This window comes from Dryas octopetala, chromosome 8 (genome assembly GCF_963921425.1).
Source record: "Dryas octopetala chromosome 8, drDryOcto1.1, whole genome shotgun sequence".
In the NCBI taxonomy this organism is placed as follows: domain Eukaryota; kingdom Viridiplantae; phylum Streptophyta; class Magnoliopsida; order Rosales; family Rosaceae; genus Dryas; species Dryas octopetala.
The window spans coordinates 2,285,023-2,310,209 of NC_141373.1; the positions used below are offsets into that span (position 1 = coordinate 2,285,023).

The 25,187-nt window shown below is 37.8% G+C and overlaps 4 protein-coding genes across 6 annotated transcripts; all 4 read left to right on the forward strand.

The window, feature by feature from the left end:
• The first annotated feature begins 1,151 nt into the window (after positions 1–1,151).
• Positions 1,152–5,101, forward strand: LOC147275908 (mitochondrial ATP-independent inner membrane protease subunit 2-like). The gene is made up of 6 exons (XM_086254547.1): positions 1,152–1,325; positions 2,433–2,605; positions 2,908–3,091; positions 4,311–4,417; positions 4,518–4,630; positions 4,778–5,101. Exons 1-5 carry the CDS (start codon positions 1,254–1,256, stop codon positions 4,597–4,599), a joined length of 618 nt encoding a protein of 205 aa, XP_086110673.1. The 5' UTR covers positions 1,152–1,253; the 3' UTR covers positions 4,600–4,630; positions 4,778–5,101.
• A 2,850-nt stretch (positions 5,102–7,951) lies between these two features.
• RHON1 (Rho termination factor) lies at positions 7,952–10,294 on the forward strand. Its single transcript, XM_086254244.1, has 2 exons — positions 7,952–8,089; positions 8,818–10,294. The coding sequence occupies exons 1-2, from the start codon at positions 8,065–8,067 to the stop codon at positions 9,957–9,959; spliced, it is 1,167 nt and encodes a 388-aa protein (XP_086110370.1). The 5' UTR covers positions 7,952–8,064; the 3' UTR covers positions 9,960–10,294.
• Positions 10,295–10,922: 628 nt separating this feature from the next.
• On the forward strand, positions 10,923–11,867 carry EMB3136 (Ribosomal protein L10 family protein). The gene has a single exon (XM_086255353.1). It carries the CDS (start codon positions 10,956–10,958, stop codon positions 11,658–11,660), a length of 705 nt encoding a protein of 234 aa, XP_086111479.1. The 5' UTR covers positions 10,923–10,955; the 3' UTR covers positions 11,661–11,867.
• Positions 11,868–18,996: 7,129 nt separating this feature from the next.
• LOC147275911 (ARM repeat superfamily protein) lies at positions 18,997–24,522 on the forward strand. Of its 3 annotated transcripts, none has more exons than XM_086254954.1 (6): positions 18,998–19,213; positions 19,432–19,569; positions 20,209–20,489; positions 20,858–20,971; positions 21,205–23,085; positions 23,605–24,522. In XM_086254954.1, exons 3-6 carry the CDS (start codon positions 20,214–20,216, stop codon positions 23,665–23,667), a joined length of 2,334 nt encoding a protein of 777 aa, XP_086111080.1. In that variant the 5' UTR covers positions 18,998–19,213; positions 19,432–19,569; positions 20,209–20,213; the 3' UTR covers positions 23,668–24,522. The 3 variants fall into 3 exon arrangements, with proteins under 3 accessions (XP_086111079.1, XP_086111080.1, XP_086111081.1); XM_086254955.1 differs by having other exon boundaries at positions 19,443–19,569; XM_086254953.1 differs by lacking the exon at positions 19,432–19,569 and having other exon boundaries at positions 18,997–19,213.
• The last annotated feature ends 665 nt before the right edge of the window (positions 24,523–25,187 follow it).

Here is a 25,187-nt window from a genome sequence, read left to right on the forward strand (position 1 = left end):
ACAAAACAATAATTAAAAAGCAAAAACATAGCCAAGCCTAAACTCCAAAATTAAACAATATACAAAACTTGAAACAGAAACACACAAATTACTCAAAGAGAACAAAATCCAAAGATCAAACCTTAAGAAAATTACTACTAAAAATCTAATTTTTCCCATCAACCTCCTAAACAAAGCAAACTAACCCAAAACCCAACAAAGCTCACCCATTTGATCACAAACACAAACAATTCAAAAGAAAAAATTGGAATTCAACACAAGCAGATTGTTTCCCTTAGCGAAGCCCTCAACTGTACCAGTCTGTGTCCCCAAAAAAGATAGTGACCTAACTCTTGACCTAGGCGAGATCAAACTCGTCCTCTTCATCCTTCATTGTCGGCGGCTTGGGCATCACCAGCTGCTTCACCTCTAGGCTCTGATCCGACGATCTCCTCCACACCAGCACCAAAACCCCAATGATGAGCACAAGTGAAGTTGTCGCGATCACCACCATTGTGTCCATCACTGAGCTGAGAATGAAACCCCAAAATCGACTCCAGCATGCGCAACAAATCCGAGTTCGAACTCATCGTGATCCTAATACAAAATTTGAAGGTCAAAAACTACTTGCTCTCTCACTCTCTCTTAGCTCCATGAAGTGAATAGCTTGGTATCGAGGTATGGAGCTATGAAGCTCTCTCTCTTTGGGGTTGGATCTCCTCTATGGCAGCAAACGTGAAGTAGATAAAACTGATATGAAACTAAACCCAATGTACTAGCCAAGGGCAAGACCGGAAAAATAAAAAGGCCTAAATGATTTGTGACCTAATCTAAAATATAACCATATAAATTAGTAGCTCAAATGAAAAATTATAGGGCCTTACTGGTTTTCTAAAAAATTATTGGGATTAGATATTTAACCCAAATTTTCTATTTATTTAATCACAATTAAATATTTTAATAATTTTCGATTCATCTAGTTTTTAAAAAAATAAGAAATTAAACGAATTCGATCATCAATTTATAATCCCCAGTAAATCTGGAGTCATACTAGATTATGGTTTTTTTTTTTGCCATGAATACTAGATTATGTTTAAAATTAGATTACGGATCAATTGTACCATCTTTAAAAACTTTAAAATTGCGATTTGCGTGAGCCCACGAGAGCAAACTAATAAAATCGAAATTTTAGGGGTTTAAGAAAAGGGAATGCCCAAACTGCACCTTGACATCTTTCTCGTGCAACAACTTAAGCAGCAGGTACTCTCTTTGCGATGGTTTCCCTCTCAACCTGGTTCCGATACATAGCTCACAAGCTCGAATACTCAGCCACTATCAGCTGGAAGGTCCTTCACTCTTTCCCACTCACTCTTTTTCTTTCTCTTACCCATTTACCTATATTATCCCTTTGTTTTGATTTTTCTGCTTTTGGGGTTTCTTGTTATTATTATTATTTTTTTGGACCCAATAAAGATTGCTGCTTGTCAGGTTAAAGCAGCGAACTTTCATATGGGAGATTTTATGTTTTGGGTAATAATGGGCTTTTTGGGATTTTTGAGAATGATGTTGCTGGAAGTTCTATGTTTGCTCCTATAATCAGTTTTATTTTTTTTTAATTTGTAGATATAAGTATTCTTGGGTTGTAATCCAAGGGATTGTTACATTGGGTACTGTGATTTGATAGTGGTTTCTCTGTGTTAAAATGTTGCCGTGGATAAGGGTTTGGTTGTTGGATTTTCTTAGATATTTCACGGTTCTTCTCAATGCCATTATCATCTTTGTTCTTAATTTCAGTGTTGTGTCCATAGGAATACATGCTATATTTAATTTTTAGTGTTATATTCACATACGGTTCAGAGGCTCCGAGCGTGTGTGTTGGATTTGTTGGTAATTGTTGAAGATGCATTTTTTGACATGCTTAGTTCACTTCAAAATTTAGCATCTCTCAAGGGTTTAAAAAGCTTGACAAAGAGCATCGAGAAATAATCAGTAATTTTCAATTTTGGATACCGATTTTGTGGGAAAAATCTCAAAAGATAAAAGAAGTCAAAGTTAGCTTTGTAGCTATCTTAAAAAAACTGGGAACAGTCAAAACATGAGTTGTGTCATGTGTGCTAGTACTTTGCACTTTTGATGCGTATGTCTTGATAGTTAAAGCTCAAGTGTGATATTGGGGAACCTTTTGTCTCCCTCAAAGTTTTTCATGTGCAGCTTGAGGTCAGCCAGATCTGTGATCTTGAAAATCCTATTGGTCGTTATTAGTAGAAGAATTAGTTAGCTCATCAGATGTTTTATATGGTCAAATAACACTCATTTTACTTCTGGTTCTGCTGCAATCTTGAAGACACTGTTCTTGCTTTTTTTTATGTACATGGTTATGGTTAAGTCATTGAAGGCTTTATGACTGATTTTTGTCTTTGAAGTTTTCCTGACAGAAATTTCATGTGATACAGAACTATCAAAGAGGTCAAATCACAGACAGAGAACTAGGTGATGCCGTTTGGAAAAATCTATTTCAGGGAAAGTTGACATACTTGCATTGGAATAAAGGAGAGGAGATGGCCCCTAGTATAGGTGCACAAGGGGGAACTCTTCTTGTCCGGAAGATACCAGCTGCAGATCCAAAGTAATTACAATTTTAAAATTTAAATACATCCTCTCTTCTTTTTGCAAGTTAGATTTCCTCTTGTCATGAGTTTTTGTGCTGGAGTGTAAATATTATTCTTCCAAAAGTTAGTCTCAGGACCAAATTGATCATTTTCCATGTAATGAAAAGTTAGCTTCAGGACCTTCCTGTTTAATCATTGGATTTGTTATTTACAGATATTGATATCTCTATGAGAAACATTTCATATCCTGTTCTATATTGATTTATATGATTTATGGTCCCCTAACAGCATAAGTGACATCCTCATATTTATCTGACAGGCGTGTTTTTGTTGGGGATGTAGTGGTTGTGAAGGACCCCGAGAACCCAGATAATTATCTGGTGAGGAGATTAGCTGCCATTGAAGGGTATGAAATGTTGTCTACTGATGAAAAAGATGAGCCTTTTGTCCTTGAAAAGGATGAATGCTGGGTATTGGCTGATAATGAAAGTTTGAAGCCCAAGGTACAAGCCATATTCAAAATTTGATCATTATGTTCAGTCCAACATATCAATATTTGCTAGGTTACTGCGCAATACCTTTATGAGTCTATCCACATCTTCTGGTTATGTTTTGTTATTCAGAAATAGGTATAGCACACTATCAGAGTGTATTAGCATCTTTACAGCAATATGTGATGCCTAGTAGAATGTGGGTAGTTTTGATTGCCATCTTGTGGTTGTAGCATCTATTAAATCATTAAGAGTAGTCTTTCCTGAGCTATACTTAAGCAACAACATTTAACAACATTTAATTTGAGGAGGTTGTTTCATGAACTGGGTTCAGATATTTTAGAAGTCTTTAAGAAATGTAATGGAAGCCGAAATAATATATAAATATACAGGAAACTACTGGAAATAGATGACAGAATTTATGTATGAGTAAAAGTAATTGTATCAAATGATTACTTGAATATGTTATACTCATTCAAGATGGATGCATAACATGGAAGTATGGAACCAAGAGCCATAAACAACATGTGAGGCATGTATATCAATTATTCATATATATTTACGTAATCTATTGTTAATATATAGGGAAAATTTGAGGGAAAAGACTCCAACTTGTGTGTCGGAGTCAGATCAGGACTCCCCCTTTAAAAAATAACACTAAAATAAGAAAATTAATAAAAAATAAAAAAACTAAAAGAAGAAGAAATATTATAATTGTTAACGGAAAAAATAATTATAAATATTTTATATATATTTTTTTTCTTTCAGTTTTTTTCATTTTTTATGAATTTTATTCTTTTAGTGTTATTTTTTTATTTTTTTATTTTTATAAATATTTTAATATTTTGAACGGAAAGTGTTAACGGATTTGACGAAATAGCCTCATTTGATGCTTAAGTAAAGTAGTAGTCCTGATGGATACACTTTTGAAGAAAGAGTCCTGATCTGGCTCTAACATCTAAGTTGGAGTCCTTTTCCTAAAATTAACCCTTAACATATATGATATGTGGGATTCTTTTGCTCTCTCTCTCTCTCCCCTCCCCCTCCCTCCTTTTCTCCTTCCTCATTTTTAGAATTTGGAATAAACTTAGCATTCAGTGTGATAATATTTTCTACATTTGAGATATGCAAACGATGGTTAGGATTGAGAATGACATTTTCCATATAGCATTGCTTGATCATTTGAATTATTGGGCACAAATGGATAAATAATCATTCTTATTTCTGGCAGGAAGCTAAGGACAGTCGAAAATTTGGTCCTGTTTCCATGACAGACATAGTTGGCAGAGTCATATATTGTCTACGAACAGCTGTGGATCATGGCCCTGTGCAGAATAGGCAAGTTACTGAAAACTGTATCTGCTTAACTCATTTGTGTTGTACGTTAGGAGAAATTCTGGAATGATTAATATCTGTGTTTCTTGTGTTCTTTGTCCAGTCATTTTAGCATGCGAAAGGATTCCCCGGTGCTGGAAGTTGAATTGGATGTGGATGAGATGGCAAAAAATCACAAAGCCTAATGTGTGCCCTCATAAAGCACTGACTCATTTGGTTTGTATCTATTTTTCCCCCAATTTCTTATTGGATTATTTTTGTTCTTTCTTTTCTTCCCCATGTTTCAAGTACAAGAAAAAAATAAAGATGGACTTTGAAGTTGTTCTTCAGTCATGAGATGGTTGTAAGTTTATGGTTGTTCAGGTGCTCCTAGTTCACTGATGGCGTCTTTCGTTCGTTCTGAAGAATATGAAGCAGCCTGTAAGGAATTTTGAGTTTAGAACGCTATTGAGTTTGCTGTTGACGCTCTATTTTCGCTGTAATTAACATGCAGCGAACCCAGGATTTATGTAATAGGCAGGTGTTATATGCTATTGCAAACTGGCTCTGTTGCCTTGTTTGATGGTGTTCGTGGTTCAAATTTTCATTCTCATAACAATGAGCTTTTCTTTGGTATGGGCCCTATGGAGTTTGGGATTTCCCCATTTGCTGGGCACCCCACTCTTCCAAACCATCGCCATTGTCTCCATTTTTTCATCAGTGGTTTGATGTCTTTTTTTGCGCCTGGTAAAAGAAACCAAAAAAGAATTAAACTTTGAGCTGTTATGACATGTAATGCACAGCGAAAGATGGTGGGACATCCAAACCAGACATGGAAATTGGCCAAATTTAGTTTGGCACAAGGAGGCGTGCTAGCCCTACGCATGCTTGCTGCCGCAACCATCCAATTTTCATACTCGGGTGCACCGGTGTCAATCAGGTGCAATACCAAACCAATGATGGTGGTCATGGTTGTTACTATTTCATTTAAAGATGGAAATTTGGACTTAGAGATCTCTTTCGCTTGCCATTCGAAATGAATTAAAAAACTTTTATTTAGGGTCTGTTTGGGAGTGTTTTTATAAGAAGCATTTTTGCTCAATAGCATTTTTATTGAAAGTGTTTTTGTCAGAAGTACAAATTTTTTTATTAAAAATTAAAGTGTACTTGGAAGTGCTTTTTCGCTTGTATGACAAAGCTTATTAATATATTTAAAAAACTTGGTCGAGGTGGAAAAATTTGAAGTGGGGGCAATAGAGCAACTCTCAAATTTAATATTTTTTCTTGTTATATTGAAAAAAATTGAACTCCTAAACTAATCTCAAAATCCCAAAAAAAAAAAAAAAGACGGGAGCTAATCTGACCATCTTATTTTACTGAATTGACCACCATTTTTCAAAATTTCAAATCTACCCCTTAAATAAAATAAAATATTTTAATGATTTTTTTTTTTAAAAAAAAACAACCCACCTCCACCAACATTGCCAACCACCGCCCCTTCTCTTCCTCTCCCTTTCTCATCTTTCATCTCTCTCAATCTCCCACCCCAAAACCCAGAAAACCCCAGCCCTTCCCAGCTGTCGCTCCTCCCTCCCTTTGCCTCTCTCTCTCTCTCTCTCTCTCTCTCTCTCTCTCTCTCTCTCTCTCTCTCTCTCTCTCTCTCCCGAAACCCAGAAAACCCAAAACCCACCCCAACCCCTCTCTTTCTCCCTCGATCTCCCACCCCCAGCCCCTCCCAGTCATCGCTCCTCCCTCCTTCTACCTCTCTCTCTCTCTCTTCCTCTCTATGCCTTTCTCTCTCTTCCTCTCATGCTCTCTCTCTCTCCCGAAACCTAGAAAACCCAAAAACCCACCCCCAGCCTCTCTCTTCCTCCCCTTTTCTTTCTCTCCCTTTCTCTCTTGCTGCCTCCCTCACCGGACCCCACCTCACTCCTCAGCGAAGCTCCCATAGCCGGCAATCCAGTGGAGTGGGTTGGTTGGTTGGGTTTGGCCGGCAATGATGGTGAGTGTTCAATTTTTTTTGGGCAAATTACACAAAAGTACCTCAACTAACCACCCTATATCACTTGAGTACCCCAATTAAAAAAAGTTGCTCGTAGGTACCTCAATTACTGATTTTGCACACCCAGGTACCTCCGTCAACTTTTCCGTCAGGCCTGCCGTTAATTGCCTACGTGGCACACTAGAAACATGCCATGTGAACAAAAAAAATTTTAAAAATAAAAAATGTTTTAAAAAATAAACTAATTATTTAAAAAAACAAAAAAAAAATTAAAAACTCAAAAAAAAAAAAAAAAAACAAAGTTGCAGGGGAGTTGCAGGAGCCTCCCTCCGCCTCCCACCTCTCCCTCTGAGACCCACCCAACCCAGCCATCCCCCCCTTCGACCCCAGCTACCATGCCGCCGATCCACCCACCACACCGCCGACCCACTAAACCACTCACCCCCTCTCTCCTCTCTCTGCCTCACTCTCTCTCTCTCCTCGCCCCTCACTTTCTCTCTCTGCCTCGCTCTATCTCTCTCTCCCCGACCGAGCCACCCACCCCCTTTTCTCTCCCTCCCTCTCTTCTCTCTCTACCTCACTCTCTCTCTCTCCCCGAAACCCCAGCCCCAACCCGCCCGCCTGCCCTGAGCTCCACCTTCGTTCAGATCTATAAGAGAGAGAGAGAGAGAGAAACAGAGGGAGAAAGAATGACAGAAAGAGAATGATGGAGCTGGTGGCCGGAGATGGGAGGGAGGTGGGTGGGTCACTGGGGAGGCAAAGGGAGGAGGGGGTGGGTCACTAGGCTCTGGTTGGGCTTGGGCTGGGGTTTCGGGGAGAGAGAGAGAGAGAGGAGAAGGGCGTGGAAAGAGAAGGGGTGGGTCGGCGGCGTGGTGGCTGGGGTCGGCGGCAAGGTGGCTAGGGTCGGAGGGGTGGGTGGCTGGGTTGGGTGGGTCTCGGAGGGAAGGGTGGGAGGCGGAGGGAGGCTGGCTGCAACTCCCCTGCAACTTTGTTTTTTTGTTTTTTTTTTTAGTTTTTAATTTTTTTTTTGTTTATTTAAATAATTAGTTTATTTTTTAAAACATTTTTTATTTTTAAAATTTTTTTTGTCCACGTGGCATGTTTCTAGTGTGCCACGTAGGCTAGGCAATTAACGGCAGGCCTGACGGAAAAGTTGACGGAGGTACCTGGGTGTGCAAAATCAGTAATTGAGGTACCTACGAGCAACTTTTTTTAATTGGGTACTCAAGTGATATAGGGTGGTTAGTTGAGGTACTTTTGTGTAATTTGTCCATTTTTTTTTTACATTAGGGGTATAATGGGAAGGCTATGGAAAAAAATTGAAGAGGGTGATCAACTCAGCATATAAAATTGGTCTGAATAGTCCCCCCCCCCCCCCCCAAAATATATATATAACTATTCTGGGGGCAAAGGCCCAAACTTACAACAAACAGGCTCAACAATGTCCCTGGGCCCAAGAAAGGGAGAGTGAGGAGGCTAACAGGGTCGCGGAACTCGTATCCGACCGAAGAACCGCCTCAAAAACTTTATAATGCCCAACAAGTCCCTTATCAATGGCTATATATAAATTCTAACCTGGGAACGAGAACAGTGACACTTGCAACCTGAAAATGCAAAACCGGCACTGAGTTACACACACACACTCCTTCTCAATCTCTTTAACCTTGCAATGTCACAAGTCGTTCATATCACCGGTAAGTTTCTCAAAACGAAACGAAACTTTGCTAGTTTTCTAGGATGGAATGTGCGTTTTTGGTTTTCGAGGCTATATTTTTTTTTTCTTTTAAGAAATGGGTTGGAATTTTGTTTGCTTTTGGTTCGTATTTTGCGTAGGAATTGAGGTATTCAAGTTTGTTTTTTGTTATTATTATTATTATTTTTCAAATTTAAGAGTCCCCTACCATGTGTTCGCTGAAATGACTATATAAATTGCACTTGCTTTTTACTGTAGCGGGCTTTTTTTTATTTTAATTTCTGGTGCATAACTTGAATCTTGTATTTCGTTTCCTGAAAGCTGTGTTTGACAGTTTGTTGCTTGTGTGCTGCCCCATTTCAATACGGTTCAGTTGTACTGGTAATTACTAGCTGCATTTGGGTGCTAAGATTGAACTTTGATATAGGGTTTGGGTTTTCGTCTAATTTAACTCTGCAAATATAGTTGTGTAAACACTAAATATATATGTTACTTCCTCTTGTTATGAGGAACATACAATCTGTACTTTTTCTTGGTGGGGGGGGGGGGGGGGGGTGTTTGCTCAGGTGGGTATAAGATTGGTTTACGGTGGAATTAATTCTTCTGTTCTGATTAATGTTTCCAAGTATCACTCTGTGAATTGGGGGTTGTGTATATTGCTTAGAGTTCTCGTCTTTGTGATTTTGTTTCTTGCATTGTGAGTTTTGGATTATGTTGGTTTTCTTCCAGGTTATGGACCGTCAGATGGCAAATGTCTACTGTGCTCTGGAATTTCTGGAAGAGTAGCCCCTGTATATCCTTGCTCTTCTCGTTTCAACTATAGATTCAAGTCACAGCTCAGGATTGGATCACTGAAAGGTGCTTGCACTGGGATATCTTTTACTTGCAAAGCAAGTTCTGGTGGCCATAAGAGAAATCCGGACTTCCCAAGGCAAAACAGACACGCGTACTCCCGAGGCAGGAATAGGAGAAATGAAGAGAGAGACGGCTATGAAAACCTTGAAGAATCTGATCTGCTGTCTTCTAAAAATGGGCCATTGCTCTCCCTCTCGAGTAGCACAAAGTTCGGGGCTACTGCAGCCCCTGGACCTAGAGAGAAAGAGATTGTTGAGCTGTTCAGGAAGGTCCAGGCTCAGCTTCGGGAGAGAACTGCAGTTAAAGAAGAAAAGAAGGTTGAACTCGTGCAAGGGCAAGGTAAAGAGAATGAAACTGTGGATTCTCTTCTTAAGCTATTAAGGAAACACTCAGTTGAGCAAGCAAAGAGAAACAACAACAGTGGCAGCAACAGGGATTTCATGTTGGACCAGCCAGAAAAAAATGCACGATATGGTGAAAGAAAAAACACAGCTTCTTTTGATTCAAATAACAGTTTGAAGGATGAGGCTGAAGAACCTACTGCCTCTTTTAGCAGGCCTGTATCGAGTTTTCAACGCAAGTCTCCTATCCCTCGGTTGACATACCAGCCCATTTATTCTGAGGATGATGACATAGTCAATTCAGTGCCGCATGTGAATGGGAAAAGGAAGAAGAATCAGTTTGAGAGAGTTCCTAAACCATTGCCAGAGCCAGAGCCAGAGCCAGAGCTTGAGTTGGCTTCAGAGCTTGAACCCGAGCCTGAGCAGGATACCGAGTTTGAATTCGAGCCTGAGCAAGTGCTTGTTCAGTTGTTACAGGATGAGACTTCAGGTACTGAAGAAACTCTTGATGACAATGATGAAAACGGAGACAAAGAGCAACTTGTTGAACATAGGGATTTGAGTTCGTGGAAACTACCAGAATTGAGGGCACTTGCAAAGTCTCAAGGCATAAAAGGGTTTTCAAAGATGAAGAAGGCCGAGCTGGTGGAGTTGCTTAGTGGGAACTCAGTTTGATTCGTGATGCATGAGATACCACTTTGACATTTCAATATAGTTCCGAGAATTTCTTTTTGGTCTTTATTTCAGTTCTGTTTTTCACTTTATTATGTTCAGTCCTTCAAATCCTTTGGGAGATTTGAGAGTATGTCTAGCTTTTTTTTCCAGTTCTCAGGGGTCTTTTGGATCAAATGGCTGGTCTCACCACAATGGGATTCGCCCCTTTGTGTTTTTTTGGTTTTATTCATCTTAGGGAAACTTGTCAGATTCAATTTGCTTGTAGGTTGTAGCCTAGTGGTTGCTCTTTGTAAAACTGCTGAACTAGTTGAAGATCATATTGTGTATTTACAGACTACTGTAGTCCATACCTTATTTTTGTGTGGTTTTTCTGATCAATTTTAATCCCATCTTATTACTCCAAATGGTCCAAATCATACAATGAAGTAAACATCAGAGATGAAAAGAAGGAAAAACAACTTTTTTTGAAGTATAGTAAAGCCACACAATCATTAATCTGGGTATTGGTGAGTTATGGGGCCTCTTTCATGGTTTAAGTGTTGTTTGGGCAGAGGGCTTCAGACAAGTTGTGGTTGAATGTGACTCTGACTCTGCTGTCCAATTGGTAATGAACTCTCTGAGGAGTGTCATCCTCTCTTTAGCCTTATAAACTGTTTGCAGGGAACTTCTCAGCAGGTCATGGAGCTGTTCTAGTGTGCATACAGGGAGGCTAATTTTGCTGCAGACCATCTAGCTAGTTTGTCTGCTAATCTCAGTTTGTGGCCATGTAGTTTTCTGTTTTCTTTTTAGGCTTAGGCCCTCCAGCTTACCAAAAACATAAAAAAAGAGCCACACGATCACCTCCAATCCTGAGGGGTATTTATGAATTTTCAGCACTCTCTCTCGCGGTTTTCCCACTTTACCCCTCTCTCAAAAATGACACAGCGATAAGATAAGGTAAGCCTAAAAAAACAGGCACTCCCTCCCTTCTCTCTCTCTCTCTCTCTCTCTCCAACAATGGAAGCCACTCTCTTCAGCTTCTCCAAACCCCCATCGCCCTCCTTAACCCAAACCCAAAACAAAACCCTCCTGACCCGATCCACTAACACATTTCTCTCCTTCACCCCCAGACCCACCCAACACCACCACCACCGCCACCGGCTGCCCACAATCCGATCCGCCATTTCCCGGACAAAGAAAGAACAAACCGTCGAAACCATCAAAGAGAACCTCGAGAACTGCCACCTCGTGGCCGGCATAAGCTACAAAGGCTTGACCGTGAAGCAATTTCAAGACCTCCGCCGAACACTCCCTGAAACCACCAAGCTCATAGTGGCCAAGAACACATTGGTCTACAAGGCCATAGAGGGAACGCCATGGGAGGCTCTCAAGCCCTGCATGACCGGCATGAATGCGTGGCTCTTTGTCCACAGCGAGGAAATCCCACCTGCCATTAAGCCTTACAGGGACTTTCAGAAGGAGCGGAAGCTCGAAAGCAATGACTTCACCGGTGCAGTTTTCGAAGGCAAGTTTTATGGGCCTGGAGAATTTAAGGAGCTCGAGACAATGCCGACGAGGGCCGAGATTTACGCGAAGCTGCTCGGGACGCTGAAGGGTCCGGCGTCGAACTTGGTCGGGACGATACAGGCGCCGGCCAGGGAGTTGGTGATGCTTTTGAAAGCTTATGTGCAGAAATTGGAGGAGAGTGGTGGTGGGCAATAGTGATAGAGTGGAGGTTGTGGGTGAATTTCTTGAACTCTTGAAGCCGTGTAAGTGTATCTTGAAGACCCAACTGCTGTTTTTTGATGATTTTGTGTTGTTGTAGCATGATTGCGTTTTATATTTGTGCTGACATTTCAAGGAATGAAGAGTTGTAGATTTGTGTAAAATTGGAACTTTAGTAAGCAATGATCTTGCATTTTATGGCTATTTGTGCTTTATGGTTCCATTTGGTGTGGTTGTTTTTTGGTTTTCTAACTTTGCAACTTCCTAGCATAGTGTATGCATAATTGCTATTTACTTATATCATGAATACTCAGTTACCTAAAGAACAGTTCTTGCACATGTTTAAGTTAGATACAACAATGTTGATGCTTAAAATTCAGTTAAGGATCTAATAAAAAAAATTCAGTTAAGGCAAATTTTTTCTTACCGAAGTAGTCTGTAGCTTTGTGTCTTCCAACATTCATTATGTGGATATGGTTTTTGAAAAGAAGACTAGGACTCCATTTGGTTGGATGGAAGGACTTAGTTAGGGAGGAGATACTGGAGCGAAAGGATGATACCTTTTCTCTGCCTATTCTGTTGTCTTAGCATGGGGATACCCTTCTTTTACTCATGTTTGCCATCTCCCTTTTCCTCCCCCTCTTGCTTCCTTTAGACCAAATTAGTGATGAGGCCTGGTAGCATGGAATGAATTGGGTGAAAAGCTGCTGTAAATTGGATTTAGAATTCTTAACTATCTGATGTCTTGACATGTGAACTTAGCCTACTACTTGTGATAACATTACATTGCAGGGCTGTGATTTTTGCATATTTTCATTAACTGCAACTGCCATGGTTCATGGTCATGCAAAGCAACAGAAAATGAGTACTATAGAACAAGCATACTACCTTCTCAGATTGTATCATTAGAGTGAAAACTTTATTTTTTATTTTTTATTTCTGTTGTATGGTGATGAGATCAATGAGAATACAAAGAACGAGTAAACAATAATTTATTTCAAAATATTTGGGCTTCGATATTGGTAATGTGAATCCAATATTGCCACTTTGGCTTGAGAATCCCAACAACAGTTGTAAATTATGTACTTGGTCCATTTCTTACTTGGGAGTACATTTCTATATGTCATTGGGGATCATAGCCTAGTTGCATTTCTATATGAGATTGGACATCAGAAAAATATAACTATAGACATGCTATTAAACAACCGTAGGATATATCACTTTCCTAAACAAGAGAAGAGGGAAGATGGGTAAGAAAAAATCTTGAGGAACATGAGCACATTGTAGTGAATTCGTGGGAAGTCTGATTCAGGTTTTCAAGCTAGTTTTAAAGGAAAGCAAAAACACTTGCTCCACATGGGTGTGGGTAGAATTCCACCGTCGTAAACCTTTCATGTGATCATTGATGATAGTTTTACCACTATGCTGTTAAGAGTTAGTATCAAACCATAAGGACCAAAAACATTTGAGTATTTGGAAACTTCCACTGAGAACCCCAGACAACACCTTCTCCACCAAGTCTCTGAAACACTGCCCGTTTTATATTAAACTTCAAATTTACTAATTAACAAACAGAACCAAGCTTCAAATATTTTCTATTTTCTTGGGTTCTTCTGCTTTTTTCCTTTTAGCTTGAAATTTGTGAGATCTCTTGAAATCATAAGTTGACGGGGTAAAGTCTTGATTCAATGAGCCAACAATGTTCCAAAGCTGAAATTTGTGAGATGGTCAGTATCGACAATGTGGAAGCCATTAAAGCTCCTTGCAAAGAAGGTGCTAGCCTCAAGGTGATAAGGTAACTAACTCAACTCCTTCTCAACCTCTTTGAGCGTATTCTTTATATATCGCTTTGTTATAATCTTGATGGGTTAGGAACATCCTAGCTTGAAGTTTTTGTAATTTAATAGAAACTACATTTTGTTTTATTTACTTGCAAAACCCAGAACCTCTCCCTCACATGTCAACCAGATTATGATACCATTAGTAGCTTAGTACACTCTACCATTTCTTATGTGTTTGATTCTTTCTAAACCTAAATTGAGTTCCTTTTCTAGTTTTCTTGTAATCCAATGTGGGTGTGGAGTTCATTGTGTTTCATTGTGTCATTGTGTTTGCTTCTGTGGAGAAATTTTTTATCTGGGTTGTATTTTTTACACAGTAGGTTGACAGAGAAGGAAAGACCCCCTCATCATGGTGTAGATGACTCTGAACTGATTGATGTTGCCAAATACTTTAGCTGTTCCGGTTAATTTTTTATCTGTATCCCGATATAAGCTTCCATCTGCTGATAATACCAGGCATAATGGATGGGGGCTAGTTGTTGGAACCACATATCCAGAGGCTACAAGCAGTGGATGGATGAATGACCCAGGGAAAGTGAACTACATAGGATGAAGCCTGTGCGATTCTATGACAGTTGATTTTTGTAGACGTGCCCAAACACAAGATATTTGGATCCCAATTGTCCCCACAAACAGTAGCATTACGACATTTATTTCATCCACGCCTGCTGCACCTATTTGTAAGGTGGTTTTGGTCGAAGGGCCAACCATTTAGCCACAAATTTATTGCCCCCTGGTAGACTTTTCTGCTTCATCCATAAATAATGGAGCTTCTGTCTCCAATGGATATGAAAGATGGAGATGATGCTTCATCCTGCGTAATATGTTGGGAAACTCCAATAGAAGGTGCATGCATTCCCTGCGGTCATATGTAACTCCAATAGAATGAGATCAAAACCAAGAAAGGTGTTTTTCCTGTATGCTGATCTATGTTGTCTAATAAGCAAATTGTATACACAAATGTTCTGTGTATGTATATATCATATGGCTATGTAAGAAGTCTATAGAAAGTGAAATACCGTTATGGATGTACAAAATAGGAAGGGCAGTGACTGTTTATTGAGGTTTGATTGCAATTTTTTTTTATTTCCCCAAATGTTATTGCAACAACAGAGTATGTAAACGAATCACGTATTAATAGTAATTGGTTGCAGATGAACTTAGCCACTGAGTCCTTGTACGCCTCATGTGCTGTCTGCTAGCTTAATACTTACACTTACGTTTCTTTGTTTTCACTTTTGGAAGTGACATAAGAGTGTGAAACTAATCTTGTATGGAATAATTAACAGTCATTGAAAGTTGTCCATTGAAAAGAAGGTTTAGTTTTTGGCAATATGTGCTTGCAATTTAGAGGTTTGGTTTTCGAACAAGGCACAGGTCCTCAGACAATTGAAAATGGTGATGGAGATCGGACATAAAGGGCAAATAAAGCAATCGCAAGGTCAAATGTTGTTTGTTAGTGTATTGTGATGTGACTGTTATTAAGAAGCCTTATGGTATAAGTACAACCTAAACTTTGACTTGAGAAGGACCAAGTCCAACATCAATGACCCTACCATCCTTTTATGTGACACCAGATGCACATGGCTTACTTCACACAACCCTTTCATATAAGACAGATTTCCTTCAACCTGTTTTGACTATGCTAGAATTATAATTTTCAAGTTTGCCCAATTATTGACAGAGCCAAATCATGCATGTATTATCCTTTTGAGTTGTGCTAAACACAATCGTCTACAACATGGGAATCATTTGGTTTAATGGTTTTAGCAATATGAGACTTACCCATTAACGATATATAGCTTTAGAGATCCACATATACAGAACTCTTAAGTCCTGTTAAAGTCATTTTAGCTTTTGTCTAAAGTTTCATCATCCCCATTACCCCAATGGCATATGATATGGGGAACCAATCTTTAATTATTTTGTCCCTTGAAAGTAGGAACATGCCAACATAGCGTGTACGGCAAATGTAGCTGTGCATTTAAAAAATCAACTAGATCATGGAAAAAGGGTACTGTTTACTTATGGAATAGGGGCCTCACATGTTGAGCTTAATTAGCTTGTGATTTGTGAAAGGTTGAGCAATGCTATGTCTTAATTCTTATTGAAAAAATGCACTGTAGGTCAAACTGTCAAAGTAGTAGAAGGGTTTTGAGTTTTGACATTATCTGTCTGTTTTTATATATGTGTGTGAAAATAAAAGTTGTGTAAGAATCATTAATCATTACATGACTCTTGTAGAGCCCAAGCTTTGTGTTTGTTCACATCTCCTCTGCATTCTGTATTTCTGGCATGTATCTTGCTCCAATTCAGTGATTTTCTTAGCAGTAAAATAAAATAAAAATGGTAGTAGAAAAAAAATGGTGGGAGAATTTAATGATTGAGCTGCATTATTATGTTTCTCTTTGAATGAGAATGGAAGGGAAGGTACACCTACATATATATATATATATAATCTGATATGGAATGGTACTACTTCTATAAATAAGAATGGTATTGGTAGGTCGTAATAAGTTAGGAATGACAAAAATAATTGTTTTATTTGTTATCCAAATTAAAAATATGTGTATGTATGATTATAATAAATCTACATCACGTGTACATCTACATCTATAGTTATATACAGTAGGGATTGTACTAAAGAAATCCAAATTAAGGTGAAAAGATGCCAACTGTTTTTAGAGGTATGGATGTAAATCCTCTGTCTTTATTAGGAACAGAGGGTTATGTTTCCTATATGACTACTGAGAATGGTGATAAACACAACCGGCCAATAGAAAAAATGACAGGAAAATGAGATAAAATAGGTGCCTCTGAGGAGTCACAATCATATGGAATTTGTACATTATTTAAAGCTCAATGGAACCAATGTTCTGTAAAATATTGCTTTCAAGAAAAGAAGGGTCAGATCACAGATGGTATGGATTAGTTCTAGCCAATTAAGGGTTTTTTATTTTTTGGTTGAGAATTAGTTAGGGTTTAGTTAGCCAGCCGATCATTTGAAATTATGCAAAAAATGATGAAGAAAAAAAAATGTTAGATACAGAAATGGTCTACGAACTTTATTGTGATTTTCAATGTGGTCTATTAATTATAAAAAATATTAATTTGGTCTACGAATTTTTCAAATTATATCAAAACAGTACAAACGTTAAATTTCATAAAAAAAAAATTAACGAAACTAGTCATGTGCACATCATATGACTGCATTTTTAGGGGTATTTCAGTCTATTTATCACATTTTGATGGAAAATTAACGTTTGTATTATTTTGGTACAACTTGAAAAATTTGTGAACTAAATTGACACTTTTTATAATTCATAAATCAAATTAAAAATTATTGTAAAATTGGTAGAATATTTTTATATTTAACTAAAAAAAAAAAGTACGCTCATCAGTCTTGGCACGGTAGCTAGAGCTTTTAAGGAGGGCGTGTACAATAAAAGAGTACACTCCTCACTGTCAAATCTTCCTCTAAATTTAAAGGTGACAAAAGGGTTGTACAATAATGCAACCCGGGCAGTGAGCATAGCATCATGCATATATAAAATAGCCTACTCATCATTTCATAAACGTAGGGACTACAATCTGACATTCACCCAATTAAGCCTTTTACTCAAAGGCACAAATAGTTAGTAAATAAAATGGGAAACTAGGGTCATTCTAGTAATGCTAGGCTTTTATAGTACTGAGACATGTATATAAGCAAAAGAGTGGGGAATTCGTCACATTTTTATGTGTGTGGCACAGTGTGAGTGAGTTCATTATCGCAGTATTGATACTCGCTAGATATCATACAAGAATCAAAGAACTATAATGTTTTGAAAGCTAATGAACCTAATTAGTATTGAGGGTCTGGTTTGCTCTTATGGACATGGACTGGTGCAAAAATCTCATTAGCTCCTACATTTTAATTCCACTCCTCAATGCTTTAAGAAAGGTCATGAGGACCATATGTGCATCCTTTTTCTTGATTGAAACCTCGAAGACATTTCATTAATTAGCTTAGATTTTACAGCAACTGCAATTGATTTTCTAAGGTGAAATATTTACCATTTATGAAGCAACAGAGCCAGGCCACATCAGTAGTACAACACTATCGTATCAGCAGCTAGCAGCAAGGAAATGCCCCCACACAACTTGTTGTTTGGCATTGTTTGACATGCATCTGATAAAAAATCGCATGCTTTAATTAGCAAAATTGGTACTTGTAAAAGATAATGAGTTATGGTTAAACTTGAGGGGAACAAAAACAAAAAACTTACTTTCATTTTGGTTGGGTAGGTATGAGTATCAGAGACTCAGAGTATGACTTGTTTCTCTTTTGTTTTATAGCTAGGATTTGAGTGAACGGGCAAGGGAGAAGGTGTGGGAAAGCAACGCACACAAAACTGAAATTATAAATGATGCTTTATAATTAGCAGTCTATTAAATTATAGATTGTTCATGATGTGATTAGAGTTTGGAGTAGGTAGCATCTAAAATAAGTTATCAATTATTTATATGATCCATAATGTGGAGAAAAATTTCATGGATTTTTGTAAGAGATTGGTAGATGTGGTCAAGTTTAGTAAAGCCTAATTCCAAGTCTACAACGTTGTGTGGATATTATATAATTTGAGGTCCTCTAGGCTCTAGCTCCCATGTGTGTGTGTGTGTGTGTGTTTTTTTTTTTTTTTTTTTTTTTTTCTGGTCACCCTTTTTTTAGTTTTATGTGTAGCTCATGAAAGTGCATCACATATTTTCCCTAACCAGAAATTATCTCCTTTTTTTCGTTTTTTTTTTTTAATGTTAGAAACCACACACCAATTAGTTAAGGTTGCTAATCAATAAGCCTCTTGGATGAAATACAAATCTACATCCTAATATATACTAAATGGTGTATTATCTAATCATCCTTCATTTACAAAAAAAGAAAAAAAAAAGAAAAAAAAAAAAGAGAAAGATTAGACTTTAATGATATTGGTGAAGTGATACAAATTTCTACTTCTTATGTGATGATGTGATTATGAGAAAATGATATATACATTTCGTTTTAACATATGAAATGAAGTGATTTTGAGAAGATGAGGTATACATCGCACTCCAACCATGTGATATGAGTTGGAGACAAATTAATCAGATGTTTCTCAAGGAAAAGAAGAATATGATGATGGGAAAGGAAAAAACTATGCATGAATGGTAAATTTGTAAAGATGTCCAGGGTACATTAGTAACTTAAATTATAATTAGACAAACAATGATGGTACTTTCCTGTGGGATCTTTTGCTGGATGTCATTGTTCCAATGCATCCTCTAATCCTTTAATAAAAAAAGGCTTGACTTCTCTTACAATCTCTCTTTAATGATGATTAGATCACAAAGTCTCCTTTAAATGTTACCATCTCTCTGACTCTCTGATCTTACCAATGTTAATTATCTCTTAATTAATTTCCCCTCACCCAACAAATCTACAACCACATAGGCCCCACCATTTAAATTTCTTTTTGATTTTCTCAAATTTTTTTCATTCCTTGCACACACACACTCTCTCTCTGTCTCTCTCATGCAGCTTTGTAATGAAAGCAGTGCATGAGGGTTAGATTGATTCTTGAAGATTGATCTTTATTATCAACCCCATAGAAGTTTCATGTTAAAGTTTCTGGCTTTGGGTTCTTCAAGATCTGTTTATGCCTCAACCCACCAGCTTAAACCACATGAATAGAGGTACAGGAAGGTGTAGTTTTTGTTTATGCAATGTCGAATTTTTTCTTTTCCATTAATATGTTGGCGTTTATTTTTGTATGTAAATGGGTAGGAGATTAAATGGGTTGGCGTTCTTTGGTTAGTTTGGATTTCAGCTGTGCAGTTCTTCTGGCTTTTCTGCGAATTTTCTGGGTTTGGGAAAATAGTGAGTTTGATAATCTCTAAACATGTTTGATCAGTTTGTTTGCAGGGGAAAAAAGGGGTTCATTTCATGGTATGGTTGTTTTGACAAAAGGAAGGAATGAAAAAGGTCTTAGTTGAGTGAATTCACTTGCCTCTGGCTGGTTGCTAAGAAGTCTGAGAAGAGGGGAGGAGAGGTAGTTTTTGAATCTCATTGTTGTTTTGTTTTTCTATTTTTTTTATTTTTTGGAAAAATTAAAAGTTGAGCTGAGTTTCTTGTATACTCTGGTCTCAAATTGTGGAAAAACAAAAATTAAGATTTCAATTATGTTTCTTTTTCCCTCTTCCTGTTTTCTTGGCTGCTGAATGAACAGTAAAATTGATTTACCATCTTAAATTTGAAACGCTTTTAGCAGGAAAGTTCTATTTTTCGAAACGCAAACAGGCTGACAATGGGTCTAAAGATTTTGGTCTTTGCTCTTTGGAAATAGGCTAATAGCTATTTCAAAGTTTTATTAGATGCATTTTTAGAAACATCGGTGTAAAATGCATACTTGATGGTTTTTCAGAGTCCATGAACAGTCCTTTTGTGTTGTTATTGTAGAAAGGAAAAATAAGACTTTAATTGGCTGTTACACATTAGGTTCTGTCATCTGTGGTAGCTTCAGAACCAGAAAACTGCTCTCATTGTTATAAATGAAAATCTAATGACTGCCAGAGGCACTCTTATATTTGCAAACTAAACTATTTTTGGCAGAATATTTTAGTAAAGATTTCAATTCATAATATTTCTCTGTTGGTTATAGTATTAATCTATGGTTTGCTTTCTCGAACAGGTGAGATGGACACAGCATCTATAAAATGTCTTATCAACAGCATATCTCGATTTGTTCATCTAGTTTCATGCCAAACAGTGAAACCCATGCCTATTCAGAAGGATTACAGAACCACAGTTGATGTATTAAAGCTTTTGAAACCATTGCTTGATGTAGTAGTTGATTACAACATACCTTCACATGACATTCTATATGAGGAGTGTGAAGAGTTGGATATGGCTGTCAATAAAACAAGGGAATTTGTGGAAAACTGGTCTCCAAAGTGGAGCAAGCTTTTAAGTGTAAGTGTAACTTAATTTTCTTCTAAATTCATGTCCTCCCTGGTTAGAGTGTCTGTTCCTAGTCCATGCTTGAGGATTTTCATCAATGAATGTTGCGAATTTCTATTATGGTCTCTTTCATTTGAAAAGGCAAGGGAAATTGTAGCGTTCAGCAAGAAATTAGGAATCTTTCAACAACATTTCCCACCATGTTATCAAGATTGCAAACTTCTCTCTTTCCCTATGCATTCCTGGAAATTGAACAAAGCATTAACATAAAATACCTCAAATTTGAAAGTCATATGTATGTTTGTGTTTTGGGGGGGGGGGGGGGGGGGGGGGGGGTGTGGAAGGGTTCTTTACATGTTTTGATTTTAATGTATCCTCAGGCTTTGCGGAGTGCGCCATTGTTGACAAAAATCCAAAGCTGTTCACTTAAGATTTGCCGCACATTAAGTAGATTGTCACAGTCATCTTCATCTTCAAGTTTAATGGGACTTCAGGTACTTGCGAAGTTCGATCTGTCTTATGCATGTATCATTTTCTGGAACAAAAAAAAAAGATAAAAAGAAAAAATAAAGAGGTTGGCTTCATAAACATTCTATTTCGTATTTTTTATAAATATTATCCTGTTTCTTTAAACTGTTGCTTTGTCTACTTGTTTATGATCTTTATGTTATTTGGTTCATCAAGAGTCAAGACAAGTACAACTCTAATCTCTGGTAAATTGTTTCAGCATTGTATGCAGGAAATTCAATGTTTGAGGCAGGAAAGAGTAACAGAATATTTAGAAGACGCACTGAGAAGTCAAACAAAAGATAGCATGCCTTGCATCAAACATCTTATGAAAATTACTGAATTGCTTAGTTTGACTTCAAGCGAAGAACTGTTTAAAGAAAGTATTGCTGTAGAAAAGGAAAGAATGAAAGTCGAAGACAATGATATTAGAGGGGAATTAGATCAAATCAACCAAATTGTGGTTCTTGTCTCCCATATTCGTGAATTCATGGTTAAAAATGAGCTCCTTGAAAGAGCATCTGGCATCCCAATCCCTCCATACTTCCGCTGCCCTTTGTCTTCAGAACTCATGTTGGACCCTGTGATTGTAGCTTCGGGTCAAACCTATGAGAGGTCTTCCATCCAAAAGTGGCTTGATCATGGACTGACTATTTGCCCAAAGACCCGTCATAGGCTGATACATACAAATCTCATTCCCAATTATACTGTCAAAGGTATGATAGAAACTTGGTGTCAGGAAAATGATATAAAACTTCCAACCAACTCGGACGTGAATAGTGCTATCTCAGTCCCATCTTCATCAGATCACGTATCTCCTGAAGATTCTATACACAGTAGCAATTCAACATCAAGATCTTCTCTTGAAGTTGGAAATGTATTTGAGAAGCAAAAGAAAGAAGTCTTTTGTAGATTGAGTGGAAAAAAATTCAATGGATTCCATAGCAGCGAGAAAGTTCACTCATTACCAAAGCAGTCAAATATTCATAGTAGCAGCGGATCAGCCTCAAGTGATGTTTCCAGTATTGATTATGTGCCTCCAGCACCCATTAACGTGTCAGGGATGGCTAATAAGCATGATAATGTCAGGGAGTTCTCTGAAGAAATCACATCTGGGCACCCTGTTGCCTTTACTCCAAATAAAGAATCAGATATTTCCTCCAGGTTATCAGGAAACAAATCTCACATTTCTAAAATAAAAGCAGAAGCGGCAGTGAATGGAAGCCCTATTTACCCTATTTACCCAAAAAAAGAGCTGCTTCCATTTTCTAGTTCAGGATCTGATGAGTTGACGACAGAAGCCCATGTCATGAAATTAATTGAAGACCTCAAGAGCCAATCGGAAGAAGTGCAAACTATGGCTGCAGAAGAATTGCGACTTCTTGCAAAGCACAATATGGAGAATCGCATTATTATAGGCCAGTGTGGTGCTATCACACCATTACTTTCACTGCTATATTCAGGGGTGAAGCTACTGCAAGAGCATGCTGTGACTGCTCTTTTGAATTTATCAATTGATGAAGACAATAAGACCATGATTGCAGAAGCAGGTGCAATTGAACCACTAATCCATGTTCTGAAAACGGGAAATCATGGAGCCAAAGAAAATTCTGCTGCAGCATTATTCAGCCTTTCTGTATTAGACGAATACAAGGAAAAAATTGGCCGTTCTGGTGCAGTTAAGGCCTTGGTTGATCTTCTACGATCAGGGACTCTTAGAGGGAAGAAAGACGCTGCTACTGCATTGTTTAATCTATCAATTTTGCACGAAAATAAGGTTCGCTTAGTTCAAGCTGGGGCTGTGAAGTATCTTATTGATTTGATGGAGCCTGATACTGGGATGGTTGACAAGGCTGTTGCTCTTCTGGCAAACTTGTCCACTATTGGAGAGGGACGCTTAGCAATTGCACGGGAAGGGGGCATTCCATTAGTAGTGGAGGTTGTTGAATCAGGTTCCCAGAGGGGAAAGGAAAATGCCGCCTCCATACTGTTGCAGCTGTGCCTTCATAGTCCAAAGTTTTGTACCCTGGTTCTTCAGGAAGGAGCTGTCCCTCCCTTGGTTGCCTTATCTCAGTCTGGCACAACAAGAGCAAAGGAAAAGGTATGCAGTTTAATTAGTGTGCCAAATTATGGCAAAGGCTTTTTCAGACCCATGCAACTGTTAAAACTTAAAATGATGACCAAAAAAAGATTACTGAATAATGATGATGATTTCTGTTTAGGTGAAAACGGTGTTTTCCTTCCCATCATCTCATGAACTGTTATATAACAACCTAGAAAGAAGCTTTTTTTTTTTTCTGTTACATTTAAGGGAATCGAACTCTGGATCTAGCATAATTCTAACCCATTATCCCACCCACCCTCACCACTTGGGCTAACTCCAAGGGAAACCTAAAAAGAAGCTTTACCCCTTTGCCCCTATAACCATTTATTTAACATTAATGGGAGATCAATCCAGATTGTGGAAAGTGTGCATAAATAAACATCTTATATGCACAGAAGATATCATCTATGGTTTCTTGAGGCCTCTAGGAAATTTTGCCAAGCATCGTGGTTTTGTGAGAATTATCTAGAGTTGTGGAACAAAGAAGATAATATTATGTTTACATACATTATGCAGGCACAGCAGCTTCTTAGTCACTTCCGGAATCAGCGAGAAGGGGCTATGGGGAAGGGAAAATAGAGACAATTTTGTTGATCGGTTGCTGGTTTTCTTTACATTTTCTCCTCCATAATATTTGCTTTCCCCAAGATATTTGTTTAGGGCAATTTTTTGATATTCTTTAATTTATTTTAGTTTCAGAAAAGTCTAAATATTTTTTTTTCCCTTTTTTGATGGTGGTTTGAAGTAGACGCCGGGACTAAATCATTAGCCTAGGATGTCAAAAATTTTCTTTCTTTGCGCTTTTTTCTTCTCCCTCCTCCAGAGCCTGGGAAGGTTGGAAGTTATGTGCTAGGTAGGCTACTTTGCTCTTAGTTTCGTGAGAACATAGCTTTGGTTGAGTATTAGGAATGTGTAGTGCAGTGTTTTTATGTTCTGATTGAGTAGGTTCTCAATCAAGGTTGTACATATACTTGTACATAATGCTATAGACTGTAATTTGCAATATGATCAGTGTTTATTTGTTTAAGCTATTTGATGATGCACATTAGTTCTTGTTATTGTTAATACTTATTAACATATCACTGATTAAGTGGCAGAAACTTATGCTCCTTCTGAAGCTTTCTACTGATACATTCTGATGCTTTTTGAAGGGTATGAGAATCTGAGGATGTGGTTATGATTTCTTTCAGTTGGGCTGACATTTTTTGAGAAAAAAGCCCATCATCATTTATTTCCAACAAATATTGGACTGTTAAGAAAAAATGGGCTGGCATTGGCTAGTCATATTGGAGAAGTCCTTCTGTTGTGAGGGGGGTCTCTCAATACAATCACCATTCCCAAATGGTGGGTGGGGCTCACTCAATACGACTTTCACTTTGCAGTGAAGTGGGACCTACAAATATGAGTAGGTCCCACCCCACTTTTGTGAGGTGGGTCGTCTTTAGACGGTCACATCTAAGAAATTTTCTTCTTATATAGTTATATAGTTATATGTCAAAAAATCTTAAGTATTTATCATTTTACACTTACGATAAGACTTTTATCCTTGCACTCTTCATTCCGATTAAAAAAAAAAAAAAAAAGAACCACAAATCATGCTATTTGCGTCTTCCTCAATTAATAGAATAGAATCAATAATTACCAAAGGCCTGGTTAAGCAAATCTCTCACAGTTGAAAAGTTTGAGACAACGATATCTCCATTATCCATTTATGCTTTGCTTTTCCTCAAAGAGAAAAAGAAAAATGCGGGCAGGTTTGGCACTTCTGCCCGCTCTACCCGGACTTTGATTAAGGCCGTCATTGATTCATTGAACAAGGATTAACTCCCTGTTGGGCGGTTTAAAATGACAATCTGGCCCACTTAATTTCCCAAGAAAAAGACAATTTGGCCCACTTAATTAAGTTGGAAAATTATAGGAGAAATTAGTTCATAATAGTGCTCTCATATCATGTTAATAATATAAGAGACGATAAAAATGCATATAAAACATGAATGTGGTAAAGAAATAACAAGGTCGTGAATGTGGTAAACTTACGTACAATATAATATGTAATAAATATGGTTAAGGCAATAATTATGTTACTTATATTGTCAATA